At 43.6% G+C, this 17,617-nt stretch overlaps 1 protein-coding gene across 5 annotated transcripts in view; it reads right to left on the bottom strand.

Annotated features, from left to right (window-relative positions):
- The window catches only part of PAX5 (paired box 5), a 238,027-nt gene that overhangs the window by 141,986 nt on the left and 78,424 nt on the right, over positions 1-17,617 (bottom strand). For all 5 annotated transcript variants that reach the window (XM_043546339.1, XM_037902197.2, XM_037902200.2 and 2 more), the window contains one exon: positions 11,125-11,300. In XM_043546339.1, coding sequence (XP_043402274.1) covers positions 11,125-11,300 — 176 coding nt within the window. The remainder of the gene's footprint in view (positions 1-11,124; positions 11,301-17,617) is intronic.

The raw sequence follows: 17,617 nt of genomic DNA, 5'->3' as shown, positions 1-17,617 counted from the left end.
TAACAGTGCAAGAGAATAGGGATCTTTGACTATTGAGCCAAGTCCAAGGTGCTGGGTGCACTCAACTCCCTGTGAAGTCCATGGAAATTCTGAGCATTCAGCTCCTGGTAGGTTCAGAACAAGAGCTGAGCACAAACTGAAATTTCCATTCCACCAGAGATTTCGATAATTTGACATTTGTTTTCATTCCAGTTCAGAAATTATTGGCAATGGTCAGAACTATGGGAATTATTGACCCAAAATGAGAAAGTTGAGCCTGTTTGTTTAGACATTTTCCCACTGAAAATTTAATTGAACTTGACACATTCCCTAAAATATTTCATTTCCTACAAAAATGCGTTTTCTGAGGGAAAAAACTGCCCCAATGGAAAAAACTGACCACCTCTATTTGAAACTGAAGAGTCCAGTTATGATGTGTCTTGACTAGATAATATCCATCACATATTTCCAGAACAATGAAAAAAAACTTATTTTTGCTGACAGCAGAAGTCATTTTGATTATTTGAGACAACGGTGATAGGAAGTATTGACTCACATTGACCTACAAGGAACACTGGAAGTGTGAAGACAGGAGTGGCAATCAAGATAGACACTAGATATTTAGCTGAATTCACCCTGACAATTTAAAAGAAAAGAGGATGGCCAGGAATATTTCATCCGTGGGGGGGGGGGGGAGGAAATCCACAGACAGAGCACTCACAGGTTTCACTAACCTGGCCTGAGGAGGACGCATAACCAAGAGAACACTTACGAGATCACAAGAAGCATCCATCTTAAAGAAACAAAGAAGTTCAAAAGGAGTAATTATCATTGATCAAAATGTCTGCTACAATCACTTTCCCTGCTCCCTCATTATAAGGCGACCACACCCTTCTCCTCACTCTCAGTAGTCAAACTGTGGTGGTTCCATCTCATTTGAGCTTCTAGCAGGAGAGATTTGTTTAGCTGCTTTTTAGAGTAGACTCTTTGGCTTCCCCCCAGCCGTAAAAATACATTTACATGGATTATTTTTCAGGAGGGGGAGGGGCAGTGAGGAGGAAAGTAAAAAAAACTCTTAAAATGGAGGGTTAGGTATCTCCATCCTTGGAGGTCTTTATCCAAGGAGCAGGTTTTGAACAGCCATGTTTTGCCAACGGCTGAAAGAGATAATAATGCAAGGGGTTGCCTCGCTTCCTAAGGAATTACTGCCCTCGCCCCTGCTGAAATGCACTTTGAATCAAGTCCTGATGCATTGCATCCTATTTCCCCCCACTTCAACTCTTGGCCTATTTCTCAAAGCCACAATCTAGCCAATCAAAGGCGACTGGACAGGAATTCCTTCAGAGTCAATCAAAACTGCTCTTTAACTAGCCTGATGGAGCCTTTTGAACACTACAAAACACATGTTTCTCTGTGCCCAGAGCTGGCCACACTACTTTTCCCTAAAAGCCTCAGTAGCTAGATATCATGAACAGGATTCACCCCTACCACAGAGCTCCCGTATGGCAGTTCAGAGTTGTACCATTGGGCTATCTTCCAGGCCATCCACTCTAATATAACCTAAAGGTCAAACCAGGCCCCACCTTGTTAACTGGCCACCTTTTGTTTTGCTTTGGAACAGCACAGTCACAAGTGCAAGAGATTTAAATGGATGACTCAAATCCTTCTGAAGAGAGGGCGGTCCTGCCCCAGGTCTTACACATGGTAAGCAAAAGGAAAAGGAAGTATATTTTACTCTCATTTATATAGTTGGAAAGGCAAATTGAATTCCACTCCAGACAAGAACCCAGCAGGGGCTGTCTCTGGTACATACACACACTCAGACAAACTGCGGGATTAGCTCCCTGTAAGTAGCGACGGGCCAGCAAAGCCAAAGTAACAAAGGCAAAGGCAGAAGGACAAGCTGTGAATTGCAATGCTATAATTGCCTCAGCAAAATATTGCAAGTCTGGGGATAAATTAGTTACTGGAAGGGGATGCATTCCTTTAAAAAAAAAAAAAAGAGTCAGGGGTCAGACCCTTTGCACAGTTTAGCCTCCTGCGACCTTTGAACTTCGAGGGAGGTCACAGGCATGTCACTGTTCCCAGCTGCTGTCTTCTGCCTCTGCCCATCGCAGGCCCTTAGCCCTTTTCCATTGTGTAGTGGTATTGATCTGTTGGCAGCAATGGGCTGGATAATTAGCCAGGAATTAGGGTTTCTATTACAGCCAGGAGGCTGCCCCAGCTGATTTATCACCTGAATAATTTACTGTGATTGAAAGGAAATTAAAATGAACTCCATTTGACAACTGTGCACTTTTATGGGCTTTAGTGAAGACTCAAAAGCCAAATTAATAGCCTGGTGTTGTTTAATAGTCTACTGAGAGTAAATAGGGGAAGGTTTTTCTTTCCTGATGTACTTTCTTGTGCCAGATTTAAGAGTTGCTTTCCTCCACCCCACCACCCTGCAATAAAACTAGAGACAGAATCAAAGGTAGTTTTACTTGAGAGAGAAACTGCTTTCTAAATCTGTTTTCCTCCAAGGTTATTTTTACCCCTCCTATTCCACTGCCATTTTTCAGGGATAAGAACAATTGCAACTCAAACAACAAACGATGAAATGAGACAGTATTTATTCTCCATGAGAAGATGTTTTAAATCCTGCTGATTACTGTATACTGGATGGCCATCTATTACACTTTTCCAGGATGCTCTGCTTGGCTGTAAAAGCTATCCGGTGTAACGGTCATATTATGGAGAAGTACAAAGCAAATATTAGCCCTCAGATAGCCCAGTCCAATGCCCACTGCAACCAAATGGGGTCTTTCATTGATTCTAACTGGCATTGGATCAGGGCCATAAAGAGCAGTTGTTTCAGACAGGGTTCAGTATATTTTATCATGATGAGCTTCTTTTGGTTTCCAGGAAGGGAAAACAATTATTCGCAGTAGCACAGGTCGGAGTAGAGTCTCTAACTCTCTGAGGTGACTGCATTCTGATAGCTGCGTCCTGCTGGGCAAAGTGTGATCCCAACACCTTGTATCCCCAATAGCCCAAATTTGGTTCTCAGTTCTCTCCCAATGGCAGGGCTTTTGGGGTGGCTCATTGGGCATTAGAAACCTGTACTAAGCTACTGAAGTATTGTGGTAAGTTGTGGCTTGTTAACTCCAAAAGGGATACAAAGAAGTTGGGAGTGGCTCTCTATTGAGAGAGAATAGGAAAGTAGGCACAGGGGGTACTGCAGGGAGGTACTTCAGGGAGAGAGAAGTTTAGCTGGATGTTAATTTTGTTTTAACTCATTGCCTTTGCGCACTATTTAGGAGAGGTTGGGACTCAGCCTGCCCTCAGTTTAACACCTGTATAAACCCCTCTGATGGCAGTGGGGTTTGCAATGGAATAACAGAGCAGAATTTGCAAAAAGAAAAGGAGGACTTGTGGCACCTTAGAGACTAACAAATTTATTTGAGCATAAGCTTTTGTGAGCTACAGCTCACTTCATCAGATGAGCAGAATTTGGCCCACAGACTTTACAAGTGGTGAATGAGTGAAAGATTGTACCCAGATGGTGTAACTGTAACCAGGGATGATTTTAGCACTGTCCAGTCTTAGACCACAGAAGGTTTTAGTAAGATTTCAATAAATATCGGCTTTATATTTTTTGTTGCATGATTCAACATGGTAAATTTCACTAGGAATGAACTTTAGAGATTCAAGGAATTTTCATACTTTAGTCATTTTTCCCCTTTAATACTCTAATAAGATTGGCAGAAGTCATCATTCATCAAAAAAGTTAGTTTCTAACAGGAAACCCGGATGCGTTATTCATAGTCCAGTGGCTTTGCACAAGTAGTGATCATGCCATCAGCTCCTCACCTTGTACTCATTTAATGATTGCACTTTCAAGTAGGTGAATCAGTTTAACCAGAAAAAAAAAGTCATTCATTATGTCATTGTCTTGTGTGTTGTTATACCTGAAGCCCAAATTCAAACTGGACAAGGAGGATTTTACCATTCATTCAGCCCTCTTTCACCGGTTTTATTCCTACGGATACTGCAGAGTCCTCTATGCAGTACAGATCCTTTAAGTGGAAAACACAAGCTCTCAACTTGACACGTGGTTCTTTTAAGATTATTATTCATAAAAGTGAAAACTGAAAATTTTCAAAGGGAATTAAGCCCCTCTCTAAGCACAGGTGCCAAGGGACAAATATTTGCTCCAGCTACCTTATCCTGATTCTTTCTAAAGCAAAGAAGATTTAAGGAGCAGTATTTCATTTTGAATAAAATTTCATTTTTTTCCTTCCACCTGATTGTTTAAAAAATGTGGATGACAAATCAAACTCCTGAATGCTTATCCAAATCCAAAATATTCAAATTTTATCCCAAACTGAATATGACGTCCAATCCAAAGGCAACAGGGAAATTGCTGCACAGTGCTGGGAATTATCTGCTATTAATAACAAGTGGTTTTCTTTTAAGTCTGTGATTTACATAGCGTTGTATTTGGTCACACCAGGTTATGCCTCATTGCGGCTCTGATCTAATCCCTGTTGAAGTCAATGGAAATATTCCTGTTGGTTTCAATGAGGATTGGACCCATGTGGAATGCTTGGAGTGGACCCATGTGCAACGCTTGGCGTGTAACAGCAAATCCATTTAAGATGGAGACAAAAATCCAGTTTAGAATTTTTTTTTTTAATTTATTTATTTATTTATTTATGGTAGGAAATTCACAACCTAAATCCTCTAGTTGTCTGACTCTGGTGCATATATTGGGCCAGATTTCCAGCTCATGTAAACTGGAGTAGCTCCACTGATTGCAATGCAGCAACCCTGATTTATACCAGCTGCGACTCTGAGCTGTTGCTGTTAAACAACGGCTGTCATAGATAAATAGAAGATTAGAAAACAGTGTGGATCCGAGATTAGACCTGAACAAAACACGGTAGTCTTAGTGTACAGAACTTCACTGCAGATACATTTAGGTAGGTTTTTGCACCACGGGTTTTTCCATTTCAAATTCAAAAGAACATGAAAATCTCAAAGTGAAACTCAGATGAAATGTTTTGAAGCTACCAAGTTTCACGTTGTTTGTATCCAAAATTATGAACGCAGATCTTACTGCCTAGCCCAGCGATCCCCTCGTTCCACGGGCCATGGGGATGCCCCTTACCATTTGCTGTCCTTGGGATGGGAGAGGGAAAGCAGCGTGTATCTCCTCAAACCTCCAGTGCCTCAGAGCTGGTCAAAGTTGATTTTTCAGCAACATTTTTCATCTGTTTCAAATATGGACCACAGAAATGGGATGGATTTTTCACATTTGGGTGAAAAATGTGTCCCATTTTAACCAGTGATAGAAATGGTTGGAATGTTTTCCAGTGACAAATTTCATCCAAGTATTGAATTTCAATGGGCGGGTTGGGGGAGAAACCAGGATGAATTTTTCGCAGTTACCGCTGACCCAAGTTGAGCACCAAGTTAGCCCAGCTCGGATGTGAGCAGCCACAGTGCAAAACCAGTCAAGAGTCTGGTTTCCCACACGTGCTCTCCTGTGGTTCTTGGCGCTGCCATCAGCTGATCCACTTTAGGGTTCTTTCCCAGCGAGTAGTGGGAGATCTGGTCTGTCCTTCTGGACTCTAGAGCAGAACTGTGGAGAGGCAATGGAGGACTATCAGCACAGAGTGGAACTAGCCCGTGTCCTCCGTGGAAAGTGGGCAGAGCCAGCTGAGTAGAAGCAGCACCAGGGCTTTAGCCTATTGCCCCAGATGGGCCAACTAGTCCAGATTAAAGCACCAGCCCATGCCCAGCTGAGACAGTTTTGTGCGCGGACGGGGCTAGGTTGGGGCAACACCTAAGCAAAAGCCGAGTTAATTCTGCAGTGAAGACACACCCTAAGGCACTGTCTAGACTGGAGACCAGCACTGAGAACAGCTGTCTGTGGCCTGCTGTCAGTGTAGCTGCACTGTTGCAGCGCTTAGTGCGGACAGGCAAAGCCAGTATTTTCACTGGTGGAGTTTGCACCTGGCATAAGCTCCTCCAGTGCAAACAGTAGCTTTGCTTGTTGACAGCAGTGATTGCGCCATGCAATTACACGGATGGCGGTAATCAGGGCCAACCACCCAGCCTATGTAAGGCTTAATCCAATTTACATAAATTTGTGCTCATTAAACATCTCCTGGTTTTCTGCCTGAGGCTGCTGGCAGGTACAGGTAAAACCAGTTCAGCTGCTGGTGGCACTAGGAACAGTAACGGGATGTGGAGCCCGACGACAGCAGCAGAGTTATATCCCCGTCCCTCGGAAGATAGACGCTCTTGGGTGACCAATCGGCATGTCCCACGAAGCTCCATCAAGGGGTAGCTCACCACAAGACCCGGCCCCCACACCAAGATGACACCAAAAAGAAAAGCAGCTGCTGATCCCAGCCTGGGGAAAGATGGTTTGAACGTCTTTCTTTGACGATGGACCAGAAATATGGGAAGCTCAAGCTGGGTTTCTTTGCTGTGACTGATCAGAAAGATCAGATGGTGTCAGTTTGTTTCTTGATTAGAAGAATGCAACAGGGCTTCTGGTGCAAATATTTGTGAGAGAGAATTTAAAATTCAGTTTCCAGGAATACATGAAATCTATGTTATGCCAAACGTATCTGCCAGTGCAAACTGATCACGGGATGCTTGCAGAAAGTGAACACATAAGGGCACAAAATGACAAAAGGAATTAATATTTACAGGAAGGGTTCTTTTGCATTTCCCCCCATCCAGAACGCGTATGTGCAAGGGGATCAAATTAAGGTTTCACGGGTGACCTTAATTCTGGCATTTCTTAACTTTTGAGTGCTTGACCTTACAACCTTAACATTACAATATGTACATATGCATTTATGCATACAAAACTGTACATTAAAAGAACATGTAGGTTGCAAAGCCAACCACCCAAAAGTTAGGAAATGCTAGAACTAAGGTTGCCTGTTGCAACCTTAGTTCGGCCCCCTTGTGTGTCTGTGTTATGATACAACCTTTAATGATATGATCGCACACTATTTGACACAGGAGCCTGTCTCATTCAGTGCACTGACTGGATGATGCTCACTAAATGAACAGCTATTCAACATTTTGTTTTCTCCTCATTGTTCAGTGTGTGACCCCCAGGCCTTATTTACTGCACACTATTCCAACCCTGCTCTGGAAATAGAATTATTAATTTCCTCCTGGGCTTTTCTATGGTGCTTATCACTAGATTCACCCCCCAAAAACATGAGCGAATGTGTTTTCACAACACCCCTGCCTGAAGTCTCTCAGATGTGCCAAATGCTCCGTATAAACCACAATCAATCAGTTTACCCACCTCTGCATTGCAATCACCCCTGGGGTACCACACAGCAGCTGTTTTGCAGATCGGAGGGAAAAACTACACAACACTTTAGGGCAGGAAGCAAAAATGAATACCACAGAGAAATGAAACTTCAGGTGAAGCACAGTTACCGAAGCTGGAATTGATGCTGTCACACCTACTTGCGTGAAAAGTGTCCTGAGGACTTAAACCATCTGTCATCAGGCACAGCATTTCCAGAGCCAGGCTGTGGCATTGTTTCAGCACTGACTCAGAAGCTGTACCGGTGCCTCTGGTAGCCTGGAATTCCTTTAGAAGTCCCTCGCTCCAGTCCTGACACAGCTGAATCTTACTTAGCTTATGGGGTCTGACAACTGCACATTGTGAGCTGGCATGGGCTATGCCCACGCTAGGCTAAAACAAAATGTGAAGAATAAAATTCAATAGACTGAGAACAGGCAGCGGAGCATGCCCATGAGGCATCAGCAGGACTGCTTATTTGGGTAAGCGTTCACCAAGGTAAGTAAGCGCCCTAAATCAGGACATAACACTGACACATACACAGAGCCATGTCCCAGCAAGAGCCCGTGGAAGGATTTCAACCAGTTCAGCCTGAATTCCTTCAGAGTGGGAGCACATGGGGCAGAGGCACTGCCAGCCACGCAGCGAGTGCAACCTGCTCCCTGCACCACACCTAGACCTAGTCCATGGTAAGCTACCTCCAAACACAATTTTCTTCTCCATCCTGCATTGAAGATCTTCAGCCTCATCTACACATGGAGCTCCCGCGGCCATCTATTCATGCTCCACACGCAAGCATCAGACAGAAGAGTTTTGCCATTAGTTTGCAGACCCTCAGTTTAGAGCTGACACCAAACTAACATGCTGCAATCCAAACACCACAAACTCTGAAGGAGCTCAAAATCCAAACCAGGATCCACCTCTAAATGTCGCAGATGACCTTTCTCTTCACGACAGGCTGAGCCAAAACCCAAGCGCCAATGCCCCGAACATCTCAAAACCTAGATGTGCATTTTGTAGCGTGACCACAACTCCATTCCCCACTCATTTGAAAATCCCCATGGGGGGCTCCCAAGGCAGAACTGTGGGAGGCTCCGTATTCGAATGGATAGAGAATTGTAATTCACCTGCGTGAATAGCGGACCAAATCCTGGAGTTCCCACTCAAGCAAACCACTTCTTGAACTCAAGAAAGGCTGGGCCTAAGTAAAATTACTAAAACTGGAAGCGCTGCAGATAGTTGTGGATATTTACCTGAGTTAGGGAGCAGGCAGTTTATTGTCACAATGGGCCAGAATGCCACACCTCTGGGACGAATGACTTGCATAGCATATTTCTGTATCTCCTCAGCAATAGCTAATCATTCCTACCGCCATTGCTAGTTTAGCACCTGACCCATAGGCCCTTGAAATCAACAGGATTCTTTCCATTAAGTTCAGTGGCCTTTGGATCAGGCTTTTAAGGCTGCTGTGACTATATATTGCCAGGAGATTTCTGGTTTTCCCCTTCTAGCAATTAATATCTTAAACATTTTGTTTATAATTGATTTCTTTGGATCTGAGACTGGAGCCAGAGAAACTCCCCATTTTGGGGGGCTTCCCGTCTGCAGGGCTAAGCTGGCCTCTCTTAGGAGGCCTGAGGCGGGCTCCATCTGCTATAAGTTATGGAACAGATCTACTGTACATAGCGTCAGCGTTCATTAGGATTGCCGGTCTTCTAGCTGTGAAAATAACGACCAGCCTGTCGTACAAACGGAAACCCTGAGTCCAAGCTTCCCCAGACAGGCGAATGCACTCAGACCTCTATAAGGCAATCAGGCTGCAAACTCCATTTTTGATTAAATGTATCAAATCCTATGAAGGCCAGTTCTGCAGTTCTGAACACCCTCAGCTCCCAGTAACTTCAACAGGAGCTACAGACACTCAGAGATTCTCAGTAGGTGCTCAGCACCTCACAGCATCAAGCCCTTAAGCCCAGAACCTCCAAGGTATGGAGACACCTAACGGATAGATTTCAGTGGGAGTTAGGTGCCTACGTACCTTGGAGGTTCCAGGCCTTAGTTATTAAATTAGTGGGCCCATTCCTCCCATTTAATTCACGACTAACTAGCAGGACCAGCCACCCAAAAATACAGATAAAAAGGATCTGATGCGATCGATCTTCACCATAGCCAGCTGACTGTGTGGTGGTCAGGATAGCACAGCAGCACTCCTGGGCTGATCCTTTTGTTCTGCTTAGACTGAGCAACAGGTCCACCGCCAGGGTTCGGTACCCTACAACACTTCACCCGCCCAGATTTGTTGCCGTGCTGTGTACTCTGACTTCGAACTCCAATTCTGAGTGACGCTGGATCCTTCAGAATCTGGAAGATTCAACAAGGTGGCAAAGCGGTCTTTTTCCACCACAGCATTTTCTTTTCAATCATTTTCGACCCGTGAAAGTAAGGAAACTGAAAGAGAACTATCAGCTAAAAACTTCTATGTAGCCAGTGTGGAAAGAGTCGACAATGTGGACAAGTGCTGTGCTAGCATCTCCACGTTACCACGACGGACGGACGTTAGCGATGGACTAATCACCATCTAGTGGCACCCAACGGCATTTCACTCTTTGAGTCTCTCAGTGCTTGCTTTCCTCTCACCCACAGCGACAGCCTTGTTTGCTTTTTCTAACTAGGAACAAAACAAGCCCATTGTGATCTGAGCCTCCTACCCTCTGCCCCATCACTGCTGGATATGAACTGTGACCTAGTGGAAAGGGGCTTTACAAGTTCAGGTTCAGAGTTGCAACATTCATAAATAGTACACACTGCAACGACCACAAAACCAATCAGAAGCTTCTCCAATATTTAGAGATCACACTGGTGATCGAAGGCTCATGGGATTTCCAACATAATACATAATTTTCAGCACTGCAAAGGACTCTCTCAAAAAACTAATAGCAACATATTTCTCCATTCCTTGAGCTCCTACCAGAACCCAGATTTATCCAGGATGTTCCCACTTTCTGGATATCCCTCCATTGCTCTCAAGCAAGGGAGATCAGTCCTTCCATCTTTACATCCTGGGACCCTGGTTCAACAGTGGAAATGCAGGAGATTACCAGTGATTAATCGGATGTTTTGCTAAATACAGAACCAGTGGCAAGTGAACCCTATATCTGAACGGCCAGCAATAGTTTAATTTCTACATCACACAGAGGCCAGCAAAGACACGTTCTGCACCTGTGACTAAATAGCAGGCAGTGGCCTAAAAGCAGCGAGAACCTGCTACTTAGCAAACAAACAGAGTAAGTCAACACCTGTAAGTGCTTTATGCCCATATGTGAAAAATGGGAGTGAAAATATAAGATCTTCCTAAAAACAGGACCAGATTTTTTCAGAACTACACAACTGATCTGCACATGCAATCATCCAAATTGTATACACAAATCAGGTATTTGCCTGAGCAAATGGCCAGTTAGATGACAGACTGGTCATTTACATGTGCAAAACCCCACTTTATATGCAAAGTCACAGTGATTATGCACCCAAATTAGCTGCACAATTCTGAAAACCTTGCCCTTCTTTGCAAATCCTGCTATATAGCTACCATCCGATGCAACTTCACACCCCAAACACTTTGTATCCTTTAAGCAGCATCTTTTTAAAACAAACTCCTGTATGACTGCTGTGCACTTATTGCTATAGAGTTTGATATGATACCCACTCTCCAATGTTCTCCTGCTTAGAACGAGAGAACTAAGTGTTTGGTGATCTCCTGCAAGAAAGTGTCTACAGCCAGAAAGTGTGCATTTGGAAAGCTTGATGGTTCACAATCGTACCTGCTCTGGTTTGATGGGTTCAGTTGTTGTGAAGATGTCAGAATAATGTTGCCTCTCGAAGACCCGATCCAACACTTCTAACTGCTGCTGGGTGAAAAGATCTCCTCGCATCTGTTTCCGAAGGAAATCTCTACCCGGGAGGGAATGGCCATTTGGTACTGGAGATTCCTGAATACCTTTCAAAGATGACAAAATACACAGAAGAATAAATAGCTATTACAATGACCGCCACAGCACAGAGGCCTCTCACTGTGTTCCACTCTGTCCTTTGATTACATGTGTCAGCGTGTTCAAAAGCCAAAGGAAAAGTTAAACATTTGTAGAAGAGACTCTATTAAACAGCAGGGTCATTTATAATAGAAAAGTCTTAACGCAATTTCCTAAACACATTCCATTGCTAACTTCATAAGGTACTGTAAAGGCTAGCTTTCTCTTAGGTGCAAATGGATATTTTCAAGTCCAAAGTGTCTTTATCCTGATACATAACAAAATGATCAGGATCCAGGGGATAAACATTTACTGTTATCAGTAATCTTTAAAAAGGCAGTTCTCCATGCCCCCCAAAACAAACGTCAGTGGCAATGGACATGTTCCATTGTTACCATATGCCTAATTCCTGAGGGTTCATAGCATCAAGACACAGCAGCTGAGGTGTTACAGGCAGATTTTCCTAGCCCCTCGGTCACACACACACACGCTAAATGTATTAGCTGCTTCTTCTACCTGCAGAATAAGGGTGTTCCTGCTGTGCTGCAAGCCACATTTTTCATTGGTGAATTTCAGTGCGACACTAAACTTTGCCGTCTGCTCTATAGCAGTGGAGGGCAGAGCAAAAAGAGGCCTGTTTGCAGCCAGCTCCACCTTTTCTAGGTAGTAGCCTACCAGCCAATCCCAGGGCTGGTCAGAAACTAGGATTGACCAATAGCAGCCCAGCTATCAAAGATGGCCTGGCACTTGCCAGTAGGCACCATGACTATATCCTAGAGGGTCTGGCCTGCTTTGCCCTCTTGGCTCCTGACTCACAATCCAGTGTCGGTTGTAGTGGCCGCTTGTATTAGTTATAAGATTTTACCGTAGCAGTGGGACGGTTAGCTCCTGAAGATCAATGGGTGTTTTCTAGGCCCATTCATTTCGCAGAGACTAGCAACATTACTCAGCAGTTTTGCCAGCTCCAGAGGTTCAAAAATCATGAAACAGGCCCCCAAAAATCAAGAGATTGGCTTAAAAGTAACAAGATTTTCAGAAGATAAAAACATGGTTGCTTTTTATTTGCCTTTTGATTTCTGAGCCTTTAAGATGCACTTGGTAGAATTTTCATGCCTTTCCCTGCAACCATGAGGGCTACAAATGTACTTTTATTAAACGAAAGCTGAGATTCTCCCATATTCACATGACTCCAAGAGCTTTAAATAAAAACACCAGATACCACATGACTTGCAATAAATTGTGAGAGCTGGCAACACTGCATGAGCTACCAAAATGAGGATATTTTAAAGACAAGGGCTGGCCTTAAAGACAGTTTGAGTTGTATAACTCAAACATACCCTATGAGATAAGGTTTTATTTACAGTTAAGATGGCTTCCATTATGAATGGCTTGTAGATGTCCAGCAGCATTAACAATTGTTACTACAGGTTTGGCATCATTTAAACTTGCAGATGGCAAGTATCTAAAGAGATCTATGCAACAACCACTCTTCCTGTAGGACCCAATCCTGCGCCCTTTGAAATCCATGCCAAACTCCCACTGACTTACATTTATGCAGGATTAGGTCTTTATGTACAGCGGTTAAGATTTTCAAAAGTAATTTTGCATGCCCAACTTGAAACAATTTAAAGCTCCTTCGTTTCCACAAAGCTCAGCGCACCAACACTGAGAAAATCAGAGCCCTTTAAGGTGTATCAAATTGAATCCTCAAAGTCACGAATCACTTTGGAAAACTTTGGCCAGCATCTTTAACATACTGGTGCCACAGAATGTGTGGTTGCTGTTAGGAAGACAAACCAGGAAAAAGAAAGAGGAATCCTTTTGTTTTATAGCCAATGATTCAAGTCATAACCTCTTTTTATTTACCTGTTTAGACACAGTCATTCTGATTTAAATTAGGAATATCACCGATAGGTTTATTTAACAGTTTTAGAGTCAATTTTTTAATCCATCAGGGAAAATCTGAACTTGTCCTTTGAACAGAATGTCTAGACATGCATACAGTAGTGTGAAAAGGTACAAAGGTTTACAGGAGAGCAGTGTATCTTTAAATCTTTTTTCTATTCCAAATCAAATAATATCTAATAGACCTAGTGCTGGGTTTAGTCAACCATGGCTTATAAAATTAAAATTCTGGTTGCTAGCTGCATGGTAGCAAAAGGCCAGGGAGCCCCTGTCTACAGAGCATGGAAATGCCAGCTTTAAATTTCAGGTTAAACCAATGTTATTCACAATTTGGCTTTGAAGTTAAAGCTTTACACAATTTCAGCCTAGGAGGGGGTGATGAAAGGGAGAAAAATAATCTAAGATATAGAATGACCCGGAAAATGTTCCATGCGTTTCTAATGGTTCCTGCAATGTTTATATATCGAAAGAGTGGGTGTATAATTGGATCTGGTTTTGTTTAAATATGGTGCAGTGGATTCTAGTTTCACGAGAAACAATTGCAACACCACATATTTGCACTAAGCACATCCATTGATTTTTTATTTATTTATTTATTTTTGGGTGGGCATATCTGAAGATTAGAATTAGCTTTATTTTGGCTCAAGCCATCATTTGGTTACATCACCGGATGTTACTGACTGCCTGGGTTACCAAAAATAACTTTCAGAATCGTAAGTAGTAGCAGTAGAAGTATTTAGTAGTATTACAGTTGCTCCCAAAAGCCCCCGTCAGGATCAGGGCCTCACTGTGCTAGGCGCTGTGTGAACACCTAGTGTGACACGGTCCCTACTCAAGACGCAGACTATCGAAGACAAGAGACATACGAAGGGTAGGGGACAGGGCTCCGGCCAGATATACTCAATTTTGAAAGACCTTTGATATATCACACACACACTCTCCAATCTCATCCACCCCTCACAGCCACTTGACCCAGTCAGCATTAGTTGGAGGACTCCACGTATACCTCACCACAAGTGGTGACTTAAAGACAAGAGGGCAGTGCCTTTGCAGACCTGTGCAGGAAGGACGTGGGGGCAGCATGGAAGAAAGCACGGAGGCGGTTGTGAGAGGAGACAAACAGATCTCCAAAGCGGGTATCATCAGTGGAGCTGCCAGGAGCACAGGGCTACAAGATAGGAGTGGATAAGTAGGGAGAGGCAACATTGTTAAGGCCCTTGAAGGTCAAGATCAGAGCTTGGTGTGGTGATGAAAGGGGAACCAGTGTAGGGATTCAATAAGGGCTGTGATATGGTCAGGACAACAAGCAAGGAAAAAGTATCTTAGCAGGTGCCTTCTATATGGCACATTATGCATGCCCTCCTTTAGCCCCTTTTTTCCAGATTTGCATAAGGCAGCCATTTTCTTTCAGTACCCAGAGTTACACCAGCTCTTTCAGCTATGGCTGATTACACAAGAAGAAGAACCAGAAATGCTCTGGGGCTAAGCCTTGGCTGCTGTCCAACCCACAAATGCCCATTCCAACCCCCAAAACCAGGGAGGTAGGACAAGCTGACAAAAGCCATATTTAGCTTTTAATGTCTCTAAGGCAGGGACCATCTGTTAGTTCTGTATGTGGCCAGCGCCTAGCACAGGGGACTGGAGCTCTACCTCAATACAACAATAATAATAATAATAATTAATACACCATTTTTCAACTCATTTAGGATAGGATATTCAGCTGCTTGTTTAGGGTGCTTTTAAGGACAGATCCTCCCTCAAAGTAAGGTCCTCACTGCACCCCAGCAACAGTGCAGAAGGATCTTACTTTGGGGCAGGATCTGTCCTCCTTTCCAGTGAGTGCAACATGGAGCACTTTCTGGTACAACTTGGTTTTGTTTTAGCTGAATGATGTACAATACATGGTGCTCTATCAAGATATAGAGCCAGGCAAAAATGATTCTGGGACTAATTCTGTTTTGATTACTTGTGACCATTAAGGAGTGGTTTTGGCTCTACTGTCCTGAGCAGTTTCCAACTTTGTTAGTTGCATTCTGCTTACCTAAATCCACCCCCACCCCACCCCCAACACTCCCTCTGCAACCCCCCAACACCTGAACTTTCCAGTGCATACACTTCCTGTCCTGAACTGGTATTCAGCATTGCTGTGCACTGTTAAATAGTCACTGCATTTCGCTATGGAATGGGTTCATTCCACTGGAGGACAACATGCTTCTGAAATTCTGGACATAGTACATAATGTCAAATAGTAAAGTTCATACACATTGGGGCACATTTGACTGTAAGGCATTATATAAATGCAAGATAATTATCATTAGCATCATGCATTGTTTCAGTTCACCAGAACATCTTCGATCATTAAAAGACCGTTGGCAGGTTGAAACAGTTTGGGTTATAAACAGGCACCAGGGAGCGGTAAAGACATTTTTCATATAATCAATGCACCAGCCTAGGAGGGTTATGTTTTGTTGACAGTAACAGGATGTGCGCACCCACCTACTCTGCAAAACAATTAGTTCCCAGTCCAATGGCATCTTTCCAGAAATGCTAATAAAGGAGGCAAGCACAGTATTCTCCTTGATTCAAAAGAGGATACTGTCCCAAAGCAAATGCTTCATCCTTAACAGCCCCAGGTATATATATATGTGTGTGTGTGTGTGTGTGTTTATATTTTATAGGCAAGTTTCTGTCTTTAGGCACAGTATTATGTAAGCGATGGTGCTGTTGCGGGTTGGGTTAAACCTCATCCAAATGCTTGGGATCTCTTCCCCCCCATGAGCTGTGAGAATCAGCTAAACAGCCTCACCTAAAACAAAGGGGGTATGAGATCCCATCCAGTAATCTGGATTTTGTGGGCAGCGATACACCCAGGGACAGTGAGACAGAAGCAAGCCAGAAGCAGAGAGAGAAAGCCAAGGAGACACCTGGCAGCACCGTCATGTGTCCCTGAGGTAAAGCTCAGAAAAAGCTTTCTAGGTACAGAGTGCTGGCTGGATGGGCAAGCCTGGAAAAGTGAACAAAGGAACTGTCTCCTGCTGTTTGATTCCTATGGTGTTCAGGGAAACAAGATTGTGCACATTCCTTGCAAATAAACAAAATTGCACCAGAAAATACCTGACTCTCACCAATTTCTCCTCCTAACTGGAACAACCTAGGAGTCTCTGATTCATGGCTTCCTGCTCAGGACAAAAGGGGTAATGATGCACACTATGGTGCTCCAGACGAAACCCCAGGAAGCACTGTGCTGCCAAGGCATGTACTCACAATTCCCTCCCAGATTTGCCCCTGCTCCTTGGGGGTTGTAAGTTTCTGCTGGCCTATCCCAGCAGCTGACTACAACAGCCATACGTTCTGGCTCAGTTACGGTTCGCTGTGCCTTCCCTGCCCTGCCCACCTGATCTGGAGGAGTGGTGCACCTGCTTAAACCTGCATCCCCAGACCCAACAACCAGGTAGCAAATCAAAGTTTGAGGGGCAGAGTCTTATCCCTGTGGACCATGTAATCCAAGTCACAATCTAGCACACAATTCTCAAGGAAAGGACTCATTGTGTCTGACACCACCCGTGTTTGTCAGGGTGTTTCATGCCAGTTGAAGCGTCCCACTGACATCCCAACAGGCTCCCAAAGACCCCCATTCCATACTTACCACTGGCCATTCCTCACTAGAAGAAAGGCAGTCAGAGCTCTCTGTGCGGCTTTCCTCGGATCAATAAGCAAAACTACAAACTCCTCCTTAGTTGTTGTTGTTTCTTTTACCCTGAAAAGTGAGCTTCACTTTAACAAGAAATGTTGGCCACCGTCTGAATAAATCTGAATCAGTTTAGGCAGCTGTAGGCTAATATAATCAACACTCGTGCTAGTAAAGGAGTTCCCAGCAGTAAATAAAAGTCTGTAAATAACACAGGCACAGTCAGGCGTATAACAGGTCCACCTTCAGGAAGGTGCGTCATTTATGTATATTGCTGACAATCTACTCCTTGAGCTGCCTGAATAATATCCATGAGTAGAAAGTCTTGGTTATTTAAGAAGGAATTACGTCGGGAGGTGGGGGAGAGGAATGGAGATACCACCTTAAAGGATTTGCTAAGCTGTGACCTTGCTTGTAGTAATAGTGTATACCCAAATAATTACCCCGGATAGATTTCACAGAACAATCGGATATGTGTAAGAATCTCAGAAGTTACTTAGGAGCACAAATGAGACTTGCGTTTAAGACACTTTTAAAAATCCTATGCAAAATTAGAACTACAGGATTGTATTTAAAAGAACGGAAATGAAAAAGTCAGCTCCACACCATCTTTGCTTATCCAGAAAAGGAAAATAGTATTGTGTAACTGTTATTAATATTAGTGTATAATTGCAGAATATGACTGACCAGATT

The sequence above is a fragment of the Chelonia mydas genome, chromosome 5 (assembly GCF_015237465.2).
Source record: "Chelonia mydas isolate rCheMyd1 chromosome 5, rCheMyd1.pri.v2, whole genome shotgun sequence".
NCBI classification, from domain to species: domain Eukaryota; kingdom Metazoa; phylum Chordata; order Testudines; family Cheloniidae; genus Chelonia; species Chelonia mydas.
This window is presented reverse-complemented; position numbering and strand designations above follow the sequence as displayed.